The 25,854-nt window shown below is 47.2% G+C and overlaps 1 protein-coding gene across 3 annotated transcripts in view; it reads left to right on the top strand.

The window, feature by feature from the left end:
* Positions 1-25,854, top strand: part of PLEKHH1 (pleckstrin homology, MyTH4 and FERM domain containing H1) — a 47,109-nt gene that overhangs the window by 19,959 nt on the left and 1,296 nt on the right. The window contains exons 5-30 of one of the 3 annotated variants that reach the window (XM_079126584.1): positions 1,535-1,618; positions 2,618-2,699; positions 2,787-3,292; positions 3,374-3,544; positions 7,172-7,250; positions 7,723-7,814; positions 9,373-9,523; positions 9,744-9,886; positions 10,837-10,947; positions 12,015-12,101; positions 12,406-12,567; positions 13,758-13,838; positions 14,219-14,401; positions 14,763-14,871; positions 15,679-15,791; positions 16,607-16,783; positions 17,093-17,190; positions 17,658-17,835; positions 18,288-18,443; positions 19,637-19,737; positions 20,263-20,404; positions 21,513-21,655; positions 21,766-21,895; positions 23,509-23,595; positions 23,875-24,021; positions 24,972-25,129. In XM_079126584.1, the coding sequence (XP_078982710.1) occupies positions 1,535-1,618; positions 2,618-2,699; positions 2,787-3,292; positions 3,374-3,544; positions 7,172-7,250; positions 7,723-7,814; positions 9,373-9,523; positions 9,744-9,886; positions 10,837-10,947; positions 12,015-12,101; positions 12,406-12,567; positions 13,758-13,838; positions 14,219-14,401; positions 14,763-14,871; positions 15,679-15,791; positions 16,607-16,783; positions 17,093-17,190; positions 17,658-17,835; positions 18,288-18,443; positions 19,637-19,737; positions 20,263-20,404; positions 21,513-21,655; positions 21,766-21,895; positions 23,509-23,595; positions 23,875-24,021; positions 24,972-25,129 (3,671 nt within the window). Of the gene's footprint in view, positions 1-1,534; positions 1,619-2,617; positions 2,700-2,786; positions 3,545-7,171; positions 7,251-7,722; positions 7,815-9,372; positions 9,524-9,743; positions 9,887-10,836; positions 10,948-12,014; positions 12,102-12,405; positions 12,568-13,757; positions 13,839-14,218; positions 14,402-14,762; positions 14,872-15,678; positions 15,792-16,606; positions 16,784-17,092; positions 17,191-17,657; positions 17,836-18,287; positions 18,444-19,636; positions 19,738-20,262; positions 20,405-21,512; positions 21,656-21,765; positions 21,896-23,508; positions 23,596-23,874; positions 24,022-24,971; positions 25,378-25,854 lie in introns of those variants that run through there. The other 2 variants (XM_079126583.1, XM_079126585.1) reach the window with 2 other exon arrangements.

The raw sequence follows: 25,854 nt of genomic DNA, 5'->3' as shown, positions 1-25,854 counted from the left end.
GATCTCCCTAGCCCTCTAACATTTTCACATGCCCATCTCATTTCCCTAGTTTGAAGCTTATGTCTGTCCTCTCAATAGTTGTTTGGCAATTTTTCCCTAGAAGCATAACCAAAGTCCTTATTGCTGGTCTCTCAGCTACTCAGCAGACGCCTGTTGCTCCCTGGTTTTTAGATCAGGGGGCCAGGTCTTATTGGAGAGCTGGCTGATACCTCATGCTGTGTACTTTCTCTCTCTTCATCCTCAGAGTGGCCCAGCAAGGGGGATGGCTCATCCCCCCATTCTAGAGGTGCCAGTGCAGGTGCAGAGGGTTATGTGTTAGAGCAAATAAGCCTCATGCAGAATCTAAGCCCATGTTTCATTCTATCTAGGCTGCTTTTTTTCAATATAGACTTCCTTTTCATCCTTAGTGATATGCTAATTCAGACTTTTTTGTTTTTTGTTTTTTGTTTTAACTGTAAAGGTAATACATGCTGGGCTGGGGCTGTAGCTCAGTAGTAGAGCGCTTGCCCAGCTCATGGGAGGCACTGGGTTCCATTCTCAGCACCACATACAAATAAATAAATAAAACAAAGGTATTGTGTCCATTTACAACTAAAAATAAAAGTAATATATGCTTATAGTAAAAGATACACACACACACACACACACACACACACACACACACACGCACAAAACTACCCAGTAGGGTCTAAAGTGACAAGTAATATTCTTCCTTTATTCCCAACCCTTAATTTCCACTCCTGGCTATTAATGTTTCTTGTTTATCAAAGCATGGTGTTTTATTTTCATCCTGTGGATGTGCTGTTTATTGAAACAATGTGTTGGTGGTGGTGGACACTTAGACTGTTTTCAGTTTTGAGTATTCTAGTTTGTGTCACTCTCTCAAGTAATATTACAGCAAATGACTCCTGAGCTGTGGCTTTGTTGGATCAATGGTATGTACACTTTTAATGTTGACAGGTGCCATCAATTGCCACCCCAAAGGCTTTACCAATTGTATAAGAGAGGTTGTGCACAGCATTCATGATGGTAGTTTGGGATAATATCAGACTTCTAAATTATGTTAACTAGAGAAAAATAATGTTTTGTTTTTATCTGCATACTTAAAATTATGAATGAGGTCAAACAGCTTTCATGGATCTCTTTATCTTTCTTTTTCTGTTGATTTCCTGTTCATATCCTTTGCATGTATATTTTGGATTGTTCAAACAGCCCTTTGTATGTGTCCTTTTTGTGTTGCAAATCCTTCTGATTTTGTTTAAGGGATTCTTCTTTTGGTCATACAGTAATTTATAGTGATGATATAGATTGATTAGTCTTTTCCTTCATAGCTTTTTGGAATTTGCATTATACTTAAAAAGGCCCTTCCCACTTTTTAAGAATTTTTTTAAAAAAATCCTAACTGAATTAAAATTTTTTCTGTTGGGTCACCCCCCATCTAATCGCTTGATGTCTCTTCTCCTGGCTTCTCACTTCTGGTCATTCACTCCACCAATGACCACAGTGGCTAACTGAAGGCCCTCTCTTTCCTCAGAAGCAATTGAGAGCTGAGGAAGCAAAAATTGTTCAAGAAAAAGCTGCAAAGATCAAGGAGTGGGTGACGCTAAAGTTAGCAGAGGTGAGTGGAGAGCTCATCTTGGGGGGGCCTGGCCTGGGGTGTGGATGGGGTTGCTTTTTCTCAAGTTCCTACCTTCTCTGCTTGTTGGTGGCTTGCCGATCTTCATCTTTTAGCCATTTGTCCTGCATTCAGGTTAAACTCTGCAGCACCTGGCTTCACTCTTCTGTTCTTTTGTCATGATTAGTTTTCCTGGAGCTCCTGACTAGCTTTGTGCTGAGTTTAAGTTTGAGAAGAAGTAAAGAACCTCACTTTTGAGAAGTCCTCTCAGTTTCCTTCTAAGGAGCACACTCAGACCACCCTCCACTAGCTGCCTTTTCTTCTTTGTCCTCTTCATTCTTTTCAATTTAAAAAAAGCCAGGCAAGGTGGCACTCGCCTGTAATCCCAGCAGCTTGGGAGGCTGAGGCAGGAGGATCACGAGTTTAAAGCCAGCCTCAGCAACTTAGCAAGGCGCTAAGCAACTCAGTGAGACCCTGTCTCTAAATAAAATACAAAAAAAGGGCTGGAATTGTGGCTCAGTGGTGGAGGGTCCCTGGGTTTAATCTCTGGTACACACACCAAAAAAAAGACCCTGGTCTTTTTCCCGTGGAATTGATTACTGAATTCACCTAGTTCTGTTTGCTTTCAGGGCACATGCTCTGCTGTGGTATTCCCCTTTAATTTAGCAATTATTTATAATACCTCCTAATTACTCTGAATTAAACAACAATGAACAAGAAGAGCATCAGCAGCCATGCCCTAAAGGATGGTCAGCCATGGGTCCACTGTACTTTCCCATCTTCTAACCTTCCATACAGCCTGCTTTCTGCTCAGCTTTGTCTCTAGTTTCCAGGTGCCCCTGCAGCAATCAGCAGCTGGTCAGCACTCACTGCTAAGGGTGCAGGCAAAAAACCTGGGCAGGGTTTCTTCTATGGAACCCAGGACCTTGAGCATACCAAGGATGCACTTTACCACTGAGATACATCCCTGCCCTGCTTAATCTTCATTTTCTTTTTTCCCAGCTTGAGATGGAGAATCAGCACCTGAAAAGCTGTAATCAGCGTCTGGTGGAGCAAGTGGGAGCCCTTCAAGATGCTCTGGAAGGTAGGCAGGCCTGGGCATGTATGTGCATTGGAGTGTGGTCCTGATTTGAGAGAGCTCTCAATATGCCTGTTTTTGCCCCAATCACAGCTCTTCAGATGGCGCCTTCAGGGAAGCTGCTGGTGGCCCCCCAGGAAGCCCCAGAGCAGAATTCTGTCCCTTCACAGCCAGGAGCTCAGGCTGTCGGGCAGGTCTGTGGTTCTCAGGCCCAGGCTTTGAAGGCGGCTATGCCTGGGCCTTGTCTGGGTGCCCTGCAGAGCAAAGGCTCCGTGTCTGAAGCCAGAAGCCCAGTGGAGGATTCTACTTCCAGCATTGTCCACCCTGGAGAAATAGCAGAGGCCAAGACCCTTCAACCTCATCTGGAAAGAGAGGGCTCTCCCAGCCAGCTGGGTGTGAAACCTGTCCCCCCGAGATGTGGTTCAGCCTCCTGGGGGGAGGGCCTGGCCACTGCTCATCATGGAGGGGTGCTCTTTGGGACCAAGACCTCTGCCAGGGAAAGCGGCCCTGGCAGCAGCCTAACCCTTCCAAAGACACGGGTTTCCAGCACCCCCTGGGATAGCATCCGGGTGGCCAAAAGGCACCACAGCCAACCCCAGGTAGGCCCAGGGCACTTTGACCATGTGGTAAACATTGAGGTTGGGGCTTTGTCAGCCCTCCATCCCTCTGTCCTTTCAAAGCTAAAGCCCCCAAATGAGCTCCAGGAAGAACCAGAGAAGATGGAAATGGAGGAGCCACCTCCAGCAGGGAAAGAGGAAGGAGAGAACCTGAAGGCCCCTGGACCTGAACTGGAGAAAGATGAGCTAGGGAATAAACCACCCACACCCCCGCTACACCGGTTTCCATCATGGGTAAGAGACAACCTTGGGGCCGGGCAGAGGGGCAGAGCCAGCAGTAAGCTCACGGATATATTGAGAACATCTACACACTGAGTATGAGATGGGGTTGGCATTCCTACGAGGACTCTGAGGTCCGTCCTCCCAACCAACCCAGCTAGTAGGGGGCAGAGCCAGAATCTGAAGTAATGTGAATGGTGGCCGGCAGTCATTTCTCAGTCTCACCGAGTGCCACACACTGACCTGGGTACTCTGTACACATTATCTCTTCATATTTGTAACTTTTTGGGTGTCGGTTTAAGAGCACAGATTCCAGGAAGAAACCACTAGGGTTGAAATGCTAACTATGTGACCCTGGTCAAGTTACTAAATTTCTGTGCCTTGGTTTCCCTATTTATAAAATGAGGATAATAGTGGCTACCTTATAGGACTGTTGTGGGGATATATGTGTTGGTATCTAGTCCTTACGAGTGGTAAATGATACGTAAATGTTGACTATTTTTATTTCTTTTTTTACTTTTTTGCCATACTCAGGGGTTGAACCCAGCCCATCACACATGCTAGGCAAGTTCTCCACCACTAAGCCTTTTTTTTTTTTTTTCTTTTGAGACAAGGTCTCCCTAAATTGCCCAGACTGGCCTCAAACTGAATCTTCCTGCTCCAGCCTCCTGCATAGCTGGGATTACAGGAGTGTACTACCATACCCACCTAGCTATTTTCATTTCTGAGCTTAACTTCCTTACTTGTAACATTGGATAAAATTACACAATGTCCAGTGGAATTGCTTCAGAATTAATGACCTTGGGTGGAGTTGGAGACACAGATAAAACAAGACCAGCCCTGCATGAGTACATAGTTAAGCTGGGCAGTGGGTTCAAGGTCATAATCTATACTATTTTCCCTACTTTTGTGTCTGATTTAAAAAAAAAAAATTATATATTTTAGTTGTAGGTGAACACAATACCTTTATTTTCCTTTATTGTGGTGCTGAGGATCGAACGAACCCAGGGCCTCACAAGTGCTAGGTGAGCGCACTACCACTGAGCCACAATCCCAGCCCCTTGTGTCTGACATTTTCTGAGATAAAATTTTAAAGTAAAAATAGGGTAGGTGGGGTGTTAGTAACATTTCTTAGGTGGGTGGTGAGGATGACATGAGGTGTAAAGGGCTTAAGCACAGGGCCTGGCAAGTGGGAAGGAGTCTCAGCTGTGTGAGGAATTGGTGCTGTTTCTCCCCTTGAGACCCTTGGAAACTGGGGTCCCCTCCATTTTAGCTGCTTGTCCAGGGTCTTGTGGGGATAGGGAAAGTTGGGTTTGAACTGAGGTTCCACTGCCTTTGGAGCCCAGCAGCAGCACTCTAGCTGTACAGCCTCCTGGGAACATGGCCAGGGCAGTGGTCAGTCTCTTACTCATGGTCAGACCAGATGCTACTGTGTGCGGCAGCACTGTGAGGGACAGCTCCTGGCAGCAGAGGCAGTGGGGTACCCTGGGGCAGGACTGTCTCCCCACACCACTACTTGGGAGATCCCTAATTTCAGCAGCACCTTCTAGGGCCTCCTTTTGGAGCACTGGATCAGGGAGACCCCTGCCCAGGCTTTTTGCCTGCACCCTTAGCAGTGAGTGCTGACCAGCTGCTGATGGCCACAGGCCACCTGCAAACTAGAGACAAAGCTGAGCAGAAAGCAGGCTGTATGGAAGGTTAGGAGATAGGAAAGTGCCATGGCCCCCTGGCTGACCATCCTTTAGGACATGGCTGCTGATGCTCTTCTTGTTCATTGTTTTGCTCTGGAGCCCTATAGCAGAGGTGGGGTGAGGGAACACTCAGACAAGGGACATGCAAGAGATCTTAGCAGATGTTAACCCAGAGAAGTATTGCTTACCCTGATCATTTTGCCCAAATACCACCATCCACTGTGGTGACTAAGAGTGGCTCTTGTGTTCTGCCTGTACATATTAAGTGTGTGCATACGTGTGCATGAGAGAAAGAAAGGGGGAGAGTGGAGAAGGGGGAGAGAGAAAGGAGAGGATAAAATACATAAAATGCTTTTGATGGTCCAGTGTCACACACCTATAGTCCCAGGACTTGGGAGGCAGAGGCAGAAGGCAGGAGTTCAGGTTCAGCCTGGGCAACATTGCAAGACCTGATCTCAAACAACAAAAACAATAAAATGCTTCAGACACCATTGCCCATGTAACATCAGCTACACTCTGGGATTCAGGTTTTAAGGGAAAACATTAACCTCCCTCTCTCAGCTGGGTCCCAGGGACACTAGGAATCGCCCAATGCAATTTAAGGAGAATTTGTCTCCTGTTTTCAATCCTCTTTGTAACTTGCTCCTGAGGGAAACAAGACAATGCCACAATGCCGGCTCATCCTAGACCCCTGAGGTAGGATCACCCTGTCCCCATGGGACTTCGCTCATCTCTAAGGCAAGACCTGGGCAGTGACCATCTAGGGGGGAAAAAAAGCCTGGGAACTATAGAAGGACATTTCTCACTCGGGAGGGAGTCAGATACACGATTTGCCTTTGGAGTTTGTAGAGCCTTTTCCCTTAATCCTTACCTTAAGACAATTCTGTGAGGTAGGCTTTAGATACCCTTTTGCCAAACAGTCCCTCAGTCCCTCATGCTTGAGTTTCATTTCCTTTGTGAAGTTAGAGACGAGCCTTGGTTTAATTCCATGACCACTGCTGGCAGAAATCCTCTTTTCTCTGCCTAATTTCATGGCTTGCGCCTGATTTATCTGCTCTGTGTAAGCTCGGGAATGCCCTGCGTGCACAGTGCCCTCCTTGGTCATCCTTCCTCACTGCCCCGCCACCTCTTGTCTTGCCAAGGCTCCAGTTACCTCAGTATCTCAGCCCACATCACCAGCCTCTTCCCTCAGTTGCCCCCATGCTACTGCCTGCCTCTAGAGCCACACCCCAGTGGATAACCCACTCCCTCCCAGCCTTGTCCCCAGCCCAGCTGGCCCCCAGCTGCCTCCCTAGGCCAGACTGGCATTCCTCCCAAAGCTGACTGACCGTCCTCTCCAGCCCCTGTGACTCATGTCACCTGAGCAGGCCTTTGTTTTCCCTGTGGGGTAAGTGGAGCAAACAGATCTGGAATAGCCTGGGCAGGGCCTTGTGGTTTGTTAGGACAATCAAGCTCCCAAGGCCCAGGGGCCTGCTTTAGGCCCCAAGTGGGTGGGAGACCTTAGGGCCCACATTCTCTGTAAGTGTCTTACTTTGGAGTTTTGGAGTCCCTTTGGGCTAAATAGGTTTTATAGGTTGGCCCTATGATTTAAGTGTTGCTTTAAGAAGATAGCATGTCCTAGTTCCAAATGGCTGGATTTCCAAAGAGCATACCCTTCCCATATAGCTCTGACTTCCTTATTATCAACACCCCTAACTTCTCCCAGCATCACCAGAAAAAAAAAAAAAAAAAAAAAAACCAAAATCACTTGATTCCACACCAGCCTCCTGGAAGGTCAGTATTATCACCTCCATTTTAGAGCTGAGGGAAATGAAGAAACTTGGCTGAGATCCCTCAGCCAGTAACTGGCCCACCCTAGGTATGGACCCAGGTCTGCCCATCTCCAAAGTCATGCTTTCCACTTGCCTGGGGCATACACTGTCCTGGTCCTGACCTGGGACTCTCATTCCAGGAGAGCCGGATCTATGCAGTGGCCACTTCGGGCATGCACCTGTCAGATGTGTCTTCCCGAAGTCATGCTGCCTGCTGTGGTGAGTCCACGTGAGGCCCACAGGGCTCAAATGCCAGTGGGGGCAGAGTGGGCAAGCAGGGAGGTGGAGACTGAGCAACACCCAGGGTTGGGTGGCCTGGTGCCGGTGCCCTTCCCCAGCAGGTGCAGTTCAGGTGCAGTCTCAAGGCCAGGGCAGTGCAGGAGGGAAAAGGAAGTCATGCAGGTTCAGTCCTGCCTCCTAGCTCCTGATTTGCTGGCCAGCCCCAGCATGCCCACAGTGCTGGGAGCCCCATGGCACATGGTTTGTAACCCACTTTGGCAAGGGTGGGACACATGCAAACCATGTGGAGGGGAAAATGATTAAAGGGTAAGAATTTTGGATTTCATGGTGGTGGTTCCTCTTCTATGGTGGTCCCCTAAGAAGTCCAGGGGAACGGAAGGGAGGAAGAGAAGATGCCTCCCCCACATACCTCTCTGCCACCTTAGTTCATCCCATCCCTCTCTTCCTCCAGCTTCAAGCCCTCCTGCCCTTGCGTCCCCTGTGTCTTTCTCTGGCCTTGTCTACAAGAATGTCACTGTGCCTGTCTACACAGCGCTGAAAGGGGTAAGAAACTGCTATATAAAGAGGGGACATCCCTATCAGGAGAGCGCCTGGTCTTGGCATACAGGAACTTGGTGGGGAGGGGGTTGAGGACCAGGCACTACACACAGTGACCTTGAACAGTGAGTTCAACTCATCATATGCCATTTTGATTCATTATTTATAATTCTGATTATAAAGAAACCTGCATTTATAAAAATTTGAGTCAATAAGAATTTGACAAAATAAGAAGTTAAAGGTTAGATCTCTGCCTATTCCAACTCTACTCCCATCTTTTCTCATGTCTTTCCTTCTTCCCAGGTCCCAGAGAGCCGTGGGACTCCTTCCAGAATTGTTTATATATGTTTAAACACATGCTCCATAACATTGCTAACATTACTACTTATTTTTTAAAGCAAAATAAGATGTAACTACAACATGATGCTTCTATATACATTTTTGTCTTTTTATTATTTGTTTCTGAATCTTTATAGAAGAATAAAAAAATGAAATTTCCTCTCATAGTTGTTTTTCTTTAATTCCTAACCCCAGAGACAACTATCATTCATGGTTTAGTGTTTATTTTGTCAGGCCCTCTGATACATTTATTTACAAATGCATTTATAAATATGTATATGCACTCTTTCTCTCCCCCACTTTTCCTGTCTCCCTCTTTATCTCCTCACTTTTCATTCTCTCCCACATGCATGCCTACATATGCATACAAAGGAGACCATCTGACACATACCATACTGTGCCTCATTGCTCACCTGACATAGATCAAGCTGTGCACCCTCTTTGCATGGCTGTGCTAGTCCAAAACTGCCTTAAGCTTTCCTCCACTGATTTACAATAGTTTATGGTCATCTTTCTCTAAAATAAATGTTGCAGTGAGCATCATTGTGCATGTATATCCTTGTGCACTTGAATGTAGAGAGTTCAGAAGGTGGAATCTCTGGGCAGGTTATATGAGCATTTTAGATGTTCACAGGTACTGCCACATGACTTTCTTAAAAATGCTTTATGGGCTGGGGGTGCCACAGAGCACTCGCCTAGCCATGTGTGAGGCCCTGAGTTTGATCCCTAGCACCACACACATAAAATAAATAAATAAACTTTGTCACGCTGGAATGTTCCAACCCCCTGCTCTTTCCCCAAACTTTCATCAACATTGAGATAATCAAGTCTTTTAAAATGTTTGCCTTTCAAGATCTCTCACTCCTGTTCCCCACTCTGCCTGACCTGTGGCATGACTTTCTGTCCTTACAGTGGAGGGAGCAAGGGCATAGCAGGCAGGGGGTAGTCCTGGATGGCACAGCTCTGTGGGGGTCACAGAAGATCATGTGGGTGGGAGGGAGGCCCAAGGAGCAGCATGGAGGTAAGAACACAGGAATGAGGTCAGGAAGGAACCTTATACCATTTGGGACAGTTGTTTTCAGTGATGGGTGAATGGCCTCTGTGTTGCCCCAGACAGGCTGTGAGGGCCACAGCCTGGTCAGTTGGAATCCAGTTATAAATTGTTGGGTGAGAAAGGCTTGTTTTGCAGCCTGAGCTACAGTGGGTGAGGGGACCTGTCTTGCAGAGAGCCATGCAGATCAGCAGTGTGCCCTTCGTGGATGACTCCTCTGGGTCTGATGATGACTGCAGCTCTCAGGCCAGTTTCCGGATGTCAGTCCCTTGTTCTGAGTGTAGGAAGACCAGCGGACTATGCAGTCCCCGGGCCATCAAGAGAGGTACAGAGAAGGGGAGCAGGAGGGTCCCCTGACCGTTTCCATGAGATTTGTACATGGGGGCCCTTGCTTGATCTGTACTTTGGATCCCCAGCAGCTCTACCCTCAGCCCCAGACAGTGGTGGTGGGGCACTCCCAGGTGTGGGATAAGACTCTGTAGCCCCTGGGCCATGTAAGTTGGGAGTTGGGGGACCCAGACCTTGCTTTCTCCTCTGGTGGCCAGGGGTCTCCATGTCTTCACTGAGCTCCGAGGGTGACTACGCCATTCCTCCTGATGCCTGTTCGCTGGACAGTGACTACTCAGAGCCTGAGCACAAACTTCAGCGCACCTCGTCCTACTCCATCGACGGGCTGGGCCTAGGCGGCGTGAGCAGCAGGGGGCACAGTGGGACAGACTTGCAGTAGAGGCTGCAGAGGCTGCCGGGGCTAAGGGGGTCGGGGCCCTGGGTTGGTGCAGAGAGGGAGACAGCCCTGGGGAGTGGGCTGGGAGTGTCCAGTGATGGAAGCAGATACACACAGACCCTGGGGGGCCAAAGGGGGAATGAAGGAGCCCAGGGAGCTCCTTGGCACCCTGTGAGGGGTTTGCACCTATTACTTTATCTCCATGCTGATCCTCAGTTGCTGACGTGGCTGTCGTGATTGAGTTTCTCAATGCCAGGCATGGTCTTCAGTGCTCTTCCTGCACTGCACATCTCATTTGTCCTCGTGGTCCTCTTGGGATTCCTGTCCCATCTTAGGGATGAGATGCTTAAGGCTCAGAGACTTATACCACATGCCAGGGCCAGCAGTGAGTCCAGATCTAAATCCCCAGCACTGGCTCCACACTACTCCACTGCCCTATCTACCTGCCCACCTCCACAAACCCTCTGCCCTGGCCTGTGCCTGTTGTTCCCCAGGCCAGCCTCATCTCTCATGCCATGCTGCCTAGAATGACCTTCCTTCTCTCAGCCTGTCTGTGAAGGAGATGTTGACCTTTCCTTCAACAGCCTGTTCAGGTCTGGCTGTTTCCTGAAGCTCTTCCCAGCCAACCTCTCCCCTGAGTCCCTCATCTGCTGCTTTCTTATGGCAGACCAAGAATTATCTTCCCCAGCCATTGTGGAAGCCCTTCCATGCAGGCCCACCCTGCTTTATTTAGTCTTCTCTCAACCCTCAACAGGGTATGGTCCACAGAAAATAAATGCAAGGAATAGGTGCCCAGTAAGTTTTTTAAAAATTGATGTCAAAGCAGTGACTCAGCTGACGATTTTGACTTATGTGATGCAGAGCCCCAAGTGATTTCCCCTTTCTGTCTCCCTCTCTATGCTCTCACCCCACAGGAGTCACTGGAAAAGTCAGGCTACCTGCTGAAAATGGGAAGCCGGGTGAAGACATGGAAGAGGCGCTGGTTTGTCCTGAGACCAGGACAAATTCTGTACTACAAGTCCCCGGTGAGACCCCTCCTCCAGGACTATAGGTAGAAAGATCCCACTCTAGACTCAGAACTGTATGATAAGGACTGAAAGAAAGGCAGTGTGGCCCAAGACCAGAGCACAGGTCTGGCTGGCAGTGAGAGTCACCTATCAGGTACCCAGAGCTCTGAGCCATGCCAGAGACCGTGAAGCTGGTCATAGCTTCTCACAATGAAATAAGGCCCAAGATAGTCAAGTCAGCTCTCGACCAGTTGGCTTGGGAATTTCTTCTTCCTTCAGAAGCTTATTTCTTCTCATATTTAGTCCTGTAAAAGATTTGTTCCCAGGCTGCCCTCACTTCGTCTAACAGACAACCTATTGCCTTCTCCCCCTCCTCCTTCCACTGTCTGGAATTAAGGAGCCTTGATGTTGGGAACTAGTTTGACAGGAACTCCCTAAAACTAATTTTAATGTTTTGAAGAGGGAAAATAGGCCTTGTCTCTTGTATAAACCACATTTGATTGGTAGTGTCTGTTTCCAATTCCATACTCTGTGTTAAGGATTCTGGAACTATATTTCTCTATGGTAAGCATGCTATGATTGATTACTGATGTCTGCAGTAACACTGGAAAAAACAATAGTAGTGATATATATGCCACATATTTGCCATACTTCATAAGAATATAGTGAAAAGATTTTTTTTTTTGAGATGGGGTCTTACTATGCTACCCAATCTGGGATTGAACTCTTAGATTTAAGAGATCCTCCTGCCTCAGCCTCCCAAGTAGCTGTGACTACAGATCTGAACCACTATGCCCAGTTTAGTAAAAAGAATTTAAGGACTTTATTATTCTATAACCTGGTGGCTTCTGACCCAATTTTAAAGGCTTACTCAATCTTTTTTGAGGTTTGCATTAGGAGGACCCATGCTTCTGTTTATAGTTTCATTTAGAATTAGAACCAGAATCTAGAACAAGTTATCCATCATACCACAGCCAGGAAAGCTTGGGAATTACTTTCCCCTTTGCCTGTGACCTGGAGTAAGATATGAGGGTAAGTGATGCTCTGAGAAGCCTCCAATGCTTTCCTCTGTTCCTTTTTTACAGAGTGATGTCATTCGGAAACCTCAAGGTCAAGTGGATCTGAATTCCCATTGCCAAATTGTTCGAGGGGAGGGTGCGCAGACATTCCAGGTGAACCTGATCATAGGAGTTAGTATTTTAGGCAAATCAGATGCTGGGTTTGGATATGACTTTGTTTGAGAAAAAGATGGGGCAAAATAAACATGGATGAAAGACTTCAGATCAACATAAGAATGTTATCCTAGATTATGAGAAAGGAAGAGGAGACAGTGTGAGAGTGAGAGTAGAAAAGACACGGAGGGAAAGAAGAGAGGAAGCAGTAGAGTAGGAATAAGGAAGATCCAGTGAGTTCAGGTTTTGTGTCATCTCAGAGCCTGTCTTGCTGCCTCTGGCCCCAATCCTTTGCCCTCCACAGCTAATCTCGGAGAAGAAGACCTACTACCTGACAGCAGACTCACCCAGCCTCCTAGAGGAGTGGATACGGGTCCTACAGAGCTTGCTGAAGGTACAGGCCACCGGGCCTCCAGTCCTGCCTCAGGGTGGCACCAAGCCCACTGTGAAGGGCTGGCTGACCAAGGTATGAGGGGCCTGGAGGGGAGAAACAGGACTGCCTGAGTTGGGAGCCGGGAGTGAGAATGGTAAGGGGTGGTGGGCTCCCTCCTTTCCCACAGTGTCCTGAATCCAGGAGCTTCTCACATAACTAGCTAGGTTGGCCCTCACACATGGTCTGACCCCACAAGGTGATGGTGATGGTACCCTGGAAACAGAACTCAGGGTTATTAGAATCACTGTTCCCAACACAGGAAGGAGAGGAATGGTTTTACCCATTTTGAGGTCATTAGGGGTTGCCCCCACATTGTACCCACTGCACCTCAGGATTAATAGTGGTTAGAAGAGACTTGGGCAGGTTGAGTATAGCTGGTCATCCAAAGACTAGATTGCCCTAGGCCTTCCATAAAGACATTTTAGTTAGGGCTCTTCAGGGAGCAGAGAAACATTTGTTAACCCCAAGGAAAGAAAAGTTAACAAGGAAGCACTTTTTTTTTTTTTTTTTTTTTGGTACAAGGAATTGAACTCAGGAGCACTCAACTACAGAGCTACACCCTCAGCCCTATTTTGTGTTTTATTTAGAGACAGGGTCTCACTGAGTTGCTTAGTACCTCACTTTTGCTGAAGCTGGCTTTGAACTCAAGATCCTCCTGCCTCAGCCTCCCAAGCCACTGGGATTATAGGCATGTGCTACTGGACCCGGCAAGGAAGCACATTAATAAGACCAAACACCAGAGTCAGAGCAACTTGTACTCAGCAGGCTCAGTGCTCACAGGCTTCTGCTCTTGACCTCCACTTCCCCCTTCGGGCTGTATTGATGCTATTCTCTCTGCCTCTGCAGTTTCTGTTCCCTCATGATTTGTGATCACCCAAGGGCTTCAGCCTACCTTGGCTCTTACTTACCTTGCATCCTGACAACCCTGGCCTCTGCCAACTAGCAAGTTCTTCCTATGTTCACTTCCTGGAAGGGATATCAGATTGTCCTGGTATCCATCTTGTAATGGCAGGTCATAGGTCACTCAATAGCCCAAGGAAGGCTGGGGTGCCATATTGTATGCATCATGGTGCCTTTGCTGTGAAAGGGGTTCTATTAGTAGGGAGTCTGAGTAGCATCTTCACTTAAGGATCTGAGTCTCCCTGTGGCTTCTCATTGCCAGTCCTTGATTTTTTTCTGGGACACTCTTGTTCTAATAATGCCAGTTCATTTCTGTCCTCCAGGTAAAGCATGGCCACTCCAAGCTGGTCTGGTGTGCTCTTGTTGGGAAAACCTTCTACTATTACCGGAGCCATGAGGATAAGGTATTTCCTCAGCTTCCTGACTGCAACCACTCCCCCAAGTCACATTGCTGTGGCTCCATGTCCTGATGGCAGTCCCCATCTTGACCTGTACCCAACCAAATCTGCCACTAGTACAACAGCCAGCCGGCTAGATCCCTCCAGAGCACGTGGCCAGCATGCATGACCTGTATGGTCTATTGATTATTCTCCAAGCAAGCCTCATTATGCTCTCAGCCTAGCTGCCATTATGCTCTCAGCCTAGCTGCAATGCTGTAGCTTCCACCTTCCCATCTTGCCATCTGTCCATAAAAGACTCCCACCCTCTAGAGCTTAAGCATTCAGAGAGAGGAGATTCCCTCATCCCCCTGGCTCTCCCACTCATGTAAGGCTCATGTCCACAGCGACCCCTGGGTCGTCTGCCTGTGCGGGATGCACGCATAGAGGAAGTAGATCGATCCTGTGACTCAGATGAGGACTATGAGGCTGGAGGCACTGGACGGTTACTTTCCTCCCACTGTACCCTGGTGATCCATCCCCCAGAGCACAGTCCTACCTACCTACTCATTGGCACCAAGCATGAAAAGGTAAGGTAGGGGCTGGGCTTCTGTGGCCAAACTTGGGCCTGTGATTTTGTCCTTCCCTTCTCTTTCCCCTGAGCTTCCCCAAATTCAAGGTTATTTCCCTCTTTGGACACTTTGGCAATTAATATTTTCTGAATGGGAATATTGCTTTCCATTGAATTCATTCCCAGTGGCCAACATATTTACTAGGGCCATGAGATAGAACCACAAACTTGGAAATGGGTCCATGTTCACCTGATCCCTAGTCTTTCCCCTTAGAAACTTAACCAACCACAGTGGCTGAATCCCACTATGGGAACCCTCTTTGGAACGTTCACCTCCACTCTCTAACCTCCCGCTTCCAATGCTTCCCACCCTTTTCCAGGATACATGGCTTTACCATCTCACAGTGGCTGCAGGTGGCAGCAGTGCCAAGGTAGGCACTGCCTATGAGCAGCTCATTGGAAAACTGATGGATGGTGAGGGAGATCCAGGTAAGGCACAGGTGGCCAGCATGGTGTGGGTTGGAGGGTGGAGGCTTGGGTGCTTATAGGTCAGGAACCCAGGGAAAGCACTTCAGTACCCTGGAGCTGTGCTAAACACAATTAAGCCACAACAGGAGTCCCCATCCTACTTTCCAGGGCCCCTCTGTCTCTGGCCAAGACACTTAGGGTGAGCACTCTCTCGGGGAGTTTGGGAATCAGACTGTTCAGTGATCTGGGTAAATGTTTCACTCTTCAGACTGCAGCTTTGCTGGCTGGGCAGAGGTCTAAGGAAGGAGGTAGCTGGTTAATCTGTAGTTAGAGTTTGTTAATCAATAATTGGGGCCTAAATTTGGATCAGGCTAACCTAAACCTGGGGCTGTTTGGGGGTCTTTATATTGCTACTGAGTCTTAGGGTCCTCAGGAATGAACCAAGGCACCCATCACGCACAGCCTTTCACTGCTGCTCTGAGGCTTGTCTGATGTGTGTGCTCCTCCAGCCAGCACTGACTCCGTAAGGAAGAGGCTGCCCACACACACTTGCTTACACTCAGGTACACCCCCAGCCATGCATACTCGTCCTTCTTGCAGTTCCATAGCAAGGTGCTGGCTGCCTTCCTGTATGGCCACACTTGTGTGTACATGCAATGTACCCCTGCATACCCTGCAGTCTGTGAATGATAAACTCAGAACACCCATGTTTCCCAGAGAGTTAAATCATCATCTGCCCCACAAACTAAAGATGGGGCTGGGAGGGTAGGAGGTGAGTTCTTTCCTCCATGGTAACTGTACTGCTCTCTGGTGCTGTGCTTTGGACAGATTCCCCCCTCTGGAGGCACCCCATGCTGTGCTACAGCAAAGATGGGCTGTGCACCTCCCTCACTACCTTGCCCTCTGAGGCCCTGCAGACGGAGGCTCTTAAGCTCTTCAAGGTAAAGTGAGAACATAACCCAGGCCCACCAGCCAGTGGTGTCCACACTGCATGCCCAGGCTTGGCTGTGATAACATTGGCAGAGGAAACCCATGCAGTTAGGGTAGCCCACAGGGTGATCCAGAGGAAGGGAAAGGGTCCTCCCATGGCTTCCTTTATGGCAACCTCCTGCAGGCAGTGGGAGGCCTGGGACTTTGGGAAATGCCAATGAAAACGCTCACTTGAAGGGCTGCCCTCCTGTAGTCCACAGTAAGAAGGGCCAGGTTTGCATTGCTTCTGGACCTCAGAGATTCTGACCTATTTAAAAATGTTCTTTGTGGCTCATCCGAATTTTTAAATGAATTTTCTTATGTAAACAAACTTTTGTCTTGCTTGTATAATGGAAACCTTTAAAGAAGGAAAGATTCATCTGGATGAAGTGGTGCACACCTGTCATCCCAACAACTCAGGAGGCTGAAGCAGAAGGATCACAAGTTTGAGGCCAGCCTCAGCAACTTAGTGTGACCCTGTCTCAAAATAAAAAATAAAAAGGTTTGGGGATGTAGCTCAGTGGCAAAGCAGTTCTGGGTTCAATACCCAGTACCTCAGGAAAAAAAAAAAAAAAAAAAAAAAAAGAATGTTTCTATCCCAGAGTAGCAACTTCAGCCAGCATAGATGCTTGCAAGCAAGCAGTTAACAGTGCTTCTTCCTAGAAGGGGCTGTCTGTGTGAATTTGAGTCTCCCTTGGGGCTCTGCTTAGGGTCAGAGACCCATTGCACTGTCAGGACAATAACCATGGTGCTGTGTCTGCCTGTACCACTGTTGTTCCCCTCCCAGTCCTGCCAGCTCTTCATCAATGTGCCTGTAGAGGCTGCCTCAGTGGACTACCATGTGTCCCTGGCCCAGACAGCACTGCAGGTCTGCCTGGTTCACCCTGAGCTGCAAAGCGAGATCTACTGCCAACTCATGAAGCAGACCAGCTGCCGCCCACCTCAGAAGTACTCCCTCATGCAGGTGGGCATCCCCTGGGGATGGAACATCTGAAGAGAACCACTGGCCAGGGCTGCCCAGGAGGAAGGGAAAGTGAAAGGTGACTGGGCAAATGTGCTGTGTGCCTCAGTACAGCTTTTCTCTCTGTGCAAAGTCAGATTGTGTGATCACCATTCTGGACAAAGCCTAACCAAGTTGGCCATCCTGGTTCCCTTAGTAGGTTGGGGGCTCTGGTGTGGAGAAAAAGTGTCAAAGGTTCTGCAGCTCAGGACCATGAGGGCAGGGGCTCTGCAGACTCAGCACACAGCCCACCCTGTCTGTGTCCCTTGGCAGTGTTGGCAGCTCCTGGCTCTGTGTGCCCCACTTTTCCTGCCTCAGCATCACTTCCTCTGGTATGTCAAGCAGCAGCTGCAACGCCATGCAGATCCCAAGTGAGTAGTGTGTTTCCACTGCCACTACTGATTGTAGTATGATTAAGAGGAATGATGGGAGACTAGACACAGCAGATTATTCCTCCCCTCCAAAATTTACTCAGGGTTGAGATGTCATCCATCATGGTGTACAGATGGGCACATGGAGATCTAGGCATGCTTAGGCTTCTCTGCACACCAGTCCAAGTGTCTTTGAGTGTTTTGTAGGGGATCTTTTGAAACCACATTGCCACCAATTTGTCCCCAAATGTTCATTCTGTTTCTATGTTCTTCTTCTGCAAGAAAGTATGCATGTTAGCAATCTACCACAGATATGTCCTGAATGACAAATTAATACTACAGACCCGTCTTCAGGGCTTTTCCCACAACCTACCCCTGCTAGTTTTGGTGCTAGCTAAAGGTAAGCACCTGGATGCCACAGAGGCAGGGATGAGCAGAGTGCGTAATGTTCCCCTCCTCCTTTTTAGAAATGAAACTGGCCAGTATGCCACCTACTGTCAGAGGGCAGTGGAGCGGACTCTGCAGACAGGGGAGCGGGAAGCCAGACCATCACGCATGGAAGTGGTGTCCATCTTGCTGAGAAACCCCTTCCACCACTCCTTACCCTTCAGCATCCCTGTGCACTTTGCCAATGGGACTTACCAGGTGAGGAAACTGGGTATGCTTCCTGCCCCAAGTGTTCTTACTGTCTAGAAGAAACACCTCTGGCCCAGGTGGGTGCTAAGACTTTGTGGGCTTTCAGATTCTTCATAGGAAAACCAGAAAAAGGGATGAGCCTAGGATTTGGCATGGGAGGGAGCATTAGTTCATCATGTGGTGCTCTGAAAGTAGAACTTTTGTACCATCACATGAACAGGGAAGCTGACATGACCAGAAAAGTGGCATGAAACTGACCTCCAAGAGTGATAATGAAGGAGGGACCAAGCTTGTCTGTTTGGTTTACAGTGAGCAATCTCAGATTCCTTCCCTTGGTCTCTGCGTATGAATATGGGAACTATCTTGCTTGGGCCCCTTGCATTCACCCTCACTTCTTTCTACCTGCTGTAGAAAGCCTCCACAAGCATAGGGAGCTCAGAATGCCATCCCCTCCTCCACAGGTGGTTGGTTTTGATGGCTCCTCCACAGTTGATGAGTTCCTGCAGCGACTGAATCAGGAAACAGGCATGAGGAAGTCATCCCACTCTGGCTTTGCTCTCTTCACCGACGATCCTTCTGGCAGGGACCTGGAACACTGCCTGCAGGGGAATGTCAAGGTGGCCGCCTCCCCATTTAGCCACCTGCAGGCTCAGGGATACTGGTGCCAGCCAGCGGGTACCTGACTATTCAGCAGCACATTTGGTGCTGAGCCCAAGGTGTGCCCTGGGTCAGCATTTCTGTGCCAGTCTAAAATGTAGCTGTGTGGGCACAACAAAGGTACATGTGCCCTCATCTCTGGATACAAGATCTCCACACCCTGCTTCCATCCAGTGGCCCTGAAGCATCCAGGGGAAAGAGCCTCTTCTCAGCTTGGTATAGGGATAGGAAAGTGTGACTGAGCCTACCACCAATTACATCTGCCCACTCATAGGTAGACAGCTGTATGCCTAGACCCACTGGGTGCCATCTTATGCATGAGGACCCACTTTTACCCTGTCTGCCAGGGCCTATGCTATACTTATAGTTGTTTTAATTTTATTTAAAATTAAATTAATTCATTTTAAATAAATAGGGATTGCTTAACCACTGAGCTGACAGATTTTAACAAAGTAGGTCCTTCTGTAATTAGAGGCCTTTAAATGGGATCTGTATTATGGTCTAGAATTAGTACCATGAGAGTGTTAGTGTGTGTAGGAATGTGCTGTAGCACTTGATGAGTGTATTTGACTCCAGAATCTGCTATCTTTACAGCAGCAGGACAGGGGCTTCTAATCTTACCATTGCCAGGAAAAAATACGTCAAATATCTTCCTCATAAATGTCTGAAGGCTTTGATATATATACACATACATACATGTATACACATATATATACTCACACACATATATACACATATATCAAATACATGTATATATTGTATATATTATATATATATTTATTTATTTCTCATAAATGTCTGAATGCCTTTGGGTATATTTGTTGAAAAGATGGCAGTCAGTGGATGGAAATGGAGCCAGTGAGGTGAGGCCATAGGTTTTGGTGGGCCTGTGTAGCCTCTAGGAATTCCCCTCAACTGTTATGGCATTGGGACAGCGTTTCTTGCTTTGCTGCTTATCATGCCCAGGGCATGTTCTATCTCCCCATCCTTTTGTGAGGGAGTGGCAGCACCTCAGTTCCTGGGAGTGTTGAGTCTCCACAGGTCAGACACCTGATGGGAGGATTCACAGTTCTGCCTAAGTCCAGGCAACCAGGGCTGGACCTCATTGCCCTCACAAGGGCCTTCTTTGACTTTCCTCTTTTGCCTCTTCAAGATCTGCGATGCCATCTCCAAGTGGGAACAAGCCCTGAAGGAACTGCACCCTGGAAAGTCTGAGGGTGGGACACGCGTTGTGAAGCTGATGTACAAGAACAGGTCCTGAGCACTGTAGGAAACATGTGGGAAAACATGATGACTGCCAGTGGGGACCAGCTGATTACCTCCCCAGTTGGATGGCCTGTCCTAGACAGGCAGAGGGGCCCACAGATACAACACTACATGATGGTCATTAGCTGAGGTGCAGGCTGGCCCTTCTCCTGCTCCACTCCTGAGACCTTGGACAGCCCATGCTTTGTTAGCCAGGCAAATAAGTTCCATTAGTCTCCTGGAATCTTAACTTATCCAGTACCCTAATGAACACTGATTCCAGGTACCAGATTCCTCTCATCAAATCCAGTAAGTCGAATTCAGAATTAACCACATGCTACTGTGGTTGTGAGATCTACATGGTCCTGCATCTGCTCTGTCATATCTGATTATGTTTCTGGGGCATTAGGAAATAGTACAAAGAATTGTGTGGGTTTTGTTTGTTTTGGACATCAGGACAAAAACATCCTGAGAAAGCTTCATCCCTGATTGGGATCCCAGCTGAGACCTGGCTTCTCACTCTTTTCCCTATAGGCTGTACTTTCGGAGTCAAGTCAAAGGTGAGACAGAGCGAGAGCGACTGCTGCTTGCCTCCCAAACCAGTGGAGAGATAGTGGCAGGGAGATTTCCTGTCAATAAAGAACTGGCTCTTGAGATGGCTGCCCTGATGGCCCAGGTATGGTTCTCTCTGTTCAGGAAATATAAGGGACAGGAGGCCATCTTGGGACTCACAGGTGGAATCTCCAGGCAGGTGGAATCACCATGCAGCCTGAAATATTAAGAAATTTCTGCAGATCCGGTAGTGCCCAGAAGAGGGCAGCCTGCTGTCCCCAGTAGAGACAATAGCCAACTTACCCACTACAGACAGACTACATACAGAATGCTGGACTGGGAATTCAAAATAGGGGTTTGAGTCCTAGCCATATTTCAGTGTGAGATCTTGGCCAAGAAATGTCACTTGCGTATGCTTTAGTTTCCTGCTCTGTACACTGAAAACAAAATACTTCCCTTCCTACATCCACAGGGTTGTACTAAGTATAATGCTTAGTTAACAAATATCCCATAATGTATGGGATAAAATGTAAAAGTGTCCGAACATTATAAGTAGAATTAGGAATACTCTACATTCATACTTTGATTCTCCTTCCTATCACCTGTAGGAGCCATCTTGCCAGAGATACGTGGGATACCTCCATGGTCCCCATAAGAAAGAGGCTGGATCAACATGCTGGAAAGGAAGGGGAAATAACTGTTGATATTTATGAGTATAAACATCAACATGAATATCCTATAGTAGGCCCCATGCTAAGCATTTTATATGTATTTTCCCATGTATTTCTCATCTCCACTTAGTTGAGGAAACTGAAGCTCAGAGAGTTTAACTTGATAAGAGACATAAAGCTGGAAAATAACAGAACTGGGATTTGAGCCACGTAGTCTAACTCCACTCTGCTGTATTTCAGGATCTGTAGCATTTTCAATTCTATGGCCCATATTCTTTGATTAGAAACCAGAATTTCCACATGTCTGCCACTAATTAACTGTCCTTGGATAAGGTAATTACCTCAGCTGCAAAATAAGAGTTGGTCTAGACAATCTACAGTATTCTAGAACTCTTAAGATTATTTCTCTAGTGTTTATGAAACTTGAAATAAAGGTTCTGTTCACAGATATTTTTCACATCCAGTCACACCCCATAAATAGTGGTTTAGTTTACCTCTCCAACAGCATCCACCTGGCCCCATCTACCTCCAGACCCTTGTCAACTCCTGTTTCTGCCACAGGTAGAATATGGGGACTTGGAGAAGCCTACTCTGCCAGGCCCTGGGGGCACACCCCCTGCCAAGACTCAGCATCTCCTCCAGCAGGTCCTAGATAGGTTCTACCCACGGCGCTATAGACATGGGGCACCCCCTGAACAGATGAGGTACGTAGGCTGCAAGGTCTTGCAAGGAGGTACTATGGGGAGCTCCAGAGCTGTGATGAGAACATGCTGGCACTTGACTAGCACCATTTCTCTCCATATGTCCCAACCAGGCATCTGGCAGATATGCTGACCACAAAGTGGGCAGCATTGCAAGGCTGCTCCCCTCCTGAATGTATCCGCATCTATCTGACCGTGGCCCGGAAATGGCCTTTTTTTGGTGCTAAGCTCTTTGCTGCTCAGGTAAGTGCCAGTGGAAGGAGAGCCCACCCCTCAAGAATACCCTAAGTTTCCCCTGGAGCTGCACTCCCCATCTGGTCCTATTTGAGCCAGTCCAGTCTGCAGCCCCTGCCTCCACGCTACCAACCACAAGGGGTCGCTATCTCTCTACCCATTTATGGCCTATTCGAGGTTTCCATAGTCCAGAGCACAGTTGGGATACATAGCTTTATGAAAGTCTTTATTATAGACTTGTCAATGCTATTCCTGAAAGAAGAGAGGATCAACTAATTCACACACAAGGATTTCAATTCAAAATACCCTGTTTTAAAAGAGTTTGAAAGAACAATGTATAACCTAATTACATATATCTCTACTGCTTAACATGGCACAAAGGGGAATCAGACTACATAGGTAAGAGTTAATTTCACCTCTGCATGAAGGCCAGAGGCCAGTAGTAATTTTAGTTGGAACTTTTCCTCACTAGGCATCTGGTGTTTGTGAATTTTATAGATAACAGGCATTATCCTGTAACCAGACATTATAATCACAGACGTTAAGCTGATAATGATCCTGCTCATCAAAGCCACAGTTCAGAAAATGGATATTCACTCATTTATTCAACAAATATAAAATTTCTACTGTATCTAGTGCTATTTGTTTGAGATTATAAGAACTGAACAAATCAGACAGCCCTTGCCTTTGTGAAGCTACACATAGAGTGGGGGAGATGCACATTAACCAAATAATCATATATCCATTTTTTTGTCTTCTCCCATCATCCATATATACTGTACATTTATTTATTTAAATTTTTTGGTGCTAGGGATGGAACCAGAACCTTGAGCATGCTAGGCAAACATTCTACCACTGAGCTACATCCTCAGCCCCTATCATACATATATGTATATCATGAATTCATATATTTTCACATGTATATGGATGATATAGATTCACATATGTATTTTTTTGTTTTACAAGTGGTCACAAGGGTTATGAAGAAAAAGTACCGGGGTGTTATAAAGGCTATATAACGAGGCCCACTTGATCTGGGAGGTTGGGAAAAGCTTGAGAAAAAGTGACTTAATCATCCCTCCCTCTCATCCCAGACTTTTGGGTAGGAAAGAAAAATCTGAATTACTCCGCTGCGGCCCTGGCAATAAAAATCCAAGAAATGTCCACCACATAGTCATGTTCTCACTAGTAGGGCCTAAAGCCCACAAGATTACATTCTTGCTTTTCCATTCTTTTAATGTCCTTAGGAATTTGGTTAAAGCAAGATGCACTTTAGCTAGGAAACACTGTGAATGGAATACCATGTTTCTGAGATCTGGAAGAAAATAGCCTGGTCCCCATGCAAAAGATAGAGCCATGCAGGGCCGGCCTCTATTCTGCAGCCTGGAGCTTTCCACACAGAGTTTTGTAGCAGGATGTGATCCCATCCACCTTTGGGGTAGTTATTAGATGCCGCATGCCAGCCCATTTATTAACAAATGCTGTACAAATGCTGTTTTTCCAAGATGAAGTTGAAAATCACTGCCTAGCAGATCCCTGGATGTACCTTCATCCTCACAAAGTACTTAACAGTTCAGATTCTCTAACCCTGGATGTCTGATGGGATTTTTCTGAATCTGCAGCCTGCCCAGCTGTCTTCCAAGGAGAACACTTTGGTATGGATTGCTGTGAATGAGGATGGTGTCAGCATCCTGGACCACCACACTATGGTACGGAAAGAGGAGGGGTGGCTCTGATCCTTCCTCTTCCTCTTCCTCTTGTCTTCTCTCTGGATTCCAAGGTCTGAGTTAGGTGACCATGGTTCCCTTACTTTCACCCCCTATCCAAGCAGCACTGTCCTCTAGACACAGCTTATAAGTATTCAAGATGTACAACTCCAAATAATGACTCCTTCAGAGTTCTTCCTTCCTGGTTAAGTCTACCCGTGCCTAGAAGAGACAGGTAGAAAGTTCCCCAGAACTTTCACTTTCACTGGCTCCTTTCCACAGCAAGTGCACATCAGTTACCCCTACTCTTCAGTGACAACCTTTGGTGGCTGCAGGGATGACTTCATGCTTGTGATAAGAACCACTCCAGACCAGGGGTCTGGAAAAGGCCACATTGAGAAGTTGATCTTCCGGATGACTGCTCCTAAGGTGAGTGACAGCTGCTATAAAATTTTACTCTGGGCTCGTGTGATATGGAAATTGGGATCATGACAGAACCTAGAAGGGCCCTGCCCCAAATAAAATTTCTAGTCCTGTATATAATCAGCTTTCCAAAAGGTTTAGATAGCATTATATCTCACTGTCATTGTTGAGCTAGTAGGTAGAGGTGCTATCAGGGAACTATGGTCCAGCCATTACTATGCTCTTATCTTTTATAATTCTCGCATACCCCAGAATCATGCAGGCCTGAGTTGGTGCTCATTTGCTTGTCTTCCTTGCAGCTGTCTCTAGGGCAGGGCAGTGTCCTCTTGAAGGTGCTTTCACTTTATGTTCTCATTCTGCTGCCACAACACTAGCCACAGAATGGGACAGTATCTGCTATTCTCCCCCTTCCTTGTGGTCTCTAAGACAGCAAAAAGCCCTCATTAGCTTTAAGGCATTGTTCCTACTCAGTATAGGAAATGACCATCAAAATTAATAGGAAGGAAGGATCATAAAACTAAGTTCTGATTTATTGTTCCTGATGCCCTTCTGAGAGTAACCAGAAACCCTGTTGATCCCACTCTTAATCTTGAAGTTGTAGTTTACCAAATTCCGCCTCCTTCTGCTATCATCCCTGCTGAAGGAGAGGATACATGACCTCTTCCACAAGAAGGACCTTTTCCATGGCCATTAAGATAACCAGAGCAGAACATAAGCCCTCTTCTTAGGAGGGCACTGCACATCTTGCAGGAACTCTAGACCAAAAGGGTCCCATTTCACTGGGTCCCTGAATCTCATAATAATGATCCCCTTTGGACACTTTCTCTTGGGTGGGTAGTTTCAGAGAGAGAAAAATTGAAGCCCATGAAGGTTATATACTCACTATAACAGCCAATTGAGAAAGCCAGCACTCAAGCCAAGGCTAGCTTAATTCCTTTCTTCTCTGGCCTCCTTAGATTGCAGAAGCTACCTTCATCATGGCCAGCTACATGAACCACTGCTCTACAACTGTGAACCCACCCACCAACCCGCCTGCAGCCCGCCAGCCCTGGGAGCTGGATGGACGACAGTTCTTTGCTTCTGTTTCCTGTGCTACCAAGGGGCCAACATTGCTGTGAATATTCCTCCTACTCTCTCCCCACCACCTCTGGTGCCTCTGGGATTAGAGATACATATCCTGGGATATGATACTACCGTGATAGGTCTAATAGCCTCCCCCCAAACTGTTCGGTGAAATGTGTACTTCAGTGTCTGTGAAGCCTTTACTCTCTAGATACCTTATAATGTTTTAGGGCTCAATATTTATGAACCCAGACCCAGTATAAAAACCACCATCTTTTTTTTTTTTTTTTTTTTTTTCTCCTCCATAAGAATACTGACTCTAGATGCTACCTGATTCTACACACAGGGATGGCCCACTGGCCCACTGTTACTGAGGGCCACAGTGCTGTATTTGGGGCTTCTGTGCTGATACTTTCAGGGGAGAGAGTTTTTATACTGTATGTGGTCTTAGTGTGGAGTTTAATACTTGAAGTTAAATGAACAGAATAAGATGAAAATTCCAGTTCACCTGAAGTCTGACAAAAGCCAAGAACTAAAACTGGACTTCCTTTTCTGGATGGAAATGGTGTTGGCAGGACTAGAGAAAAAGAAATATGCTAACTTTTCCCCTTTACTGATGAGTAGGATTCACAGTGCCCCTTCTGAGGCAGCAGCTCCAAACTGCAAAATGAAATCCTAACTCTACTACATTTCAAGCTTTACATGCACTGGACTATAAACTGAACCCACTACCACACACTGTATAAGCAAGGGCCAGGGTAGGTCCAATCTGACCTC

The sequence above is a fragment of the Sciurus vulgaris genome (genome assembly GCF_902686455.1).
Source record: "Sciurus vulgaris genome assembly, chromosome: 2".
In the NCBI taxonomy this organism is placed as follows: Eukaryota; Metazoa; Chordata; class Mammalia; order Rodentia; family Sciuridae; genus Sciurus; species Sciurus vulgaris.
This window is presented reverse-complemented; position numbering and strand designations above follow the sequence as displayed.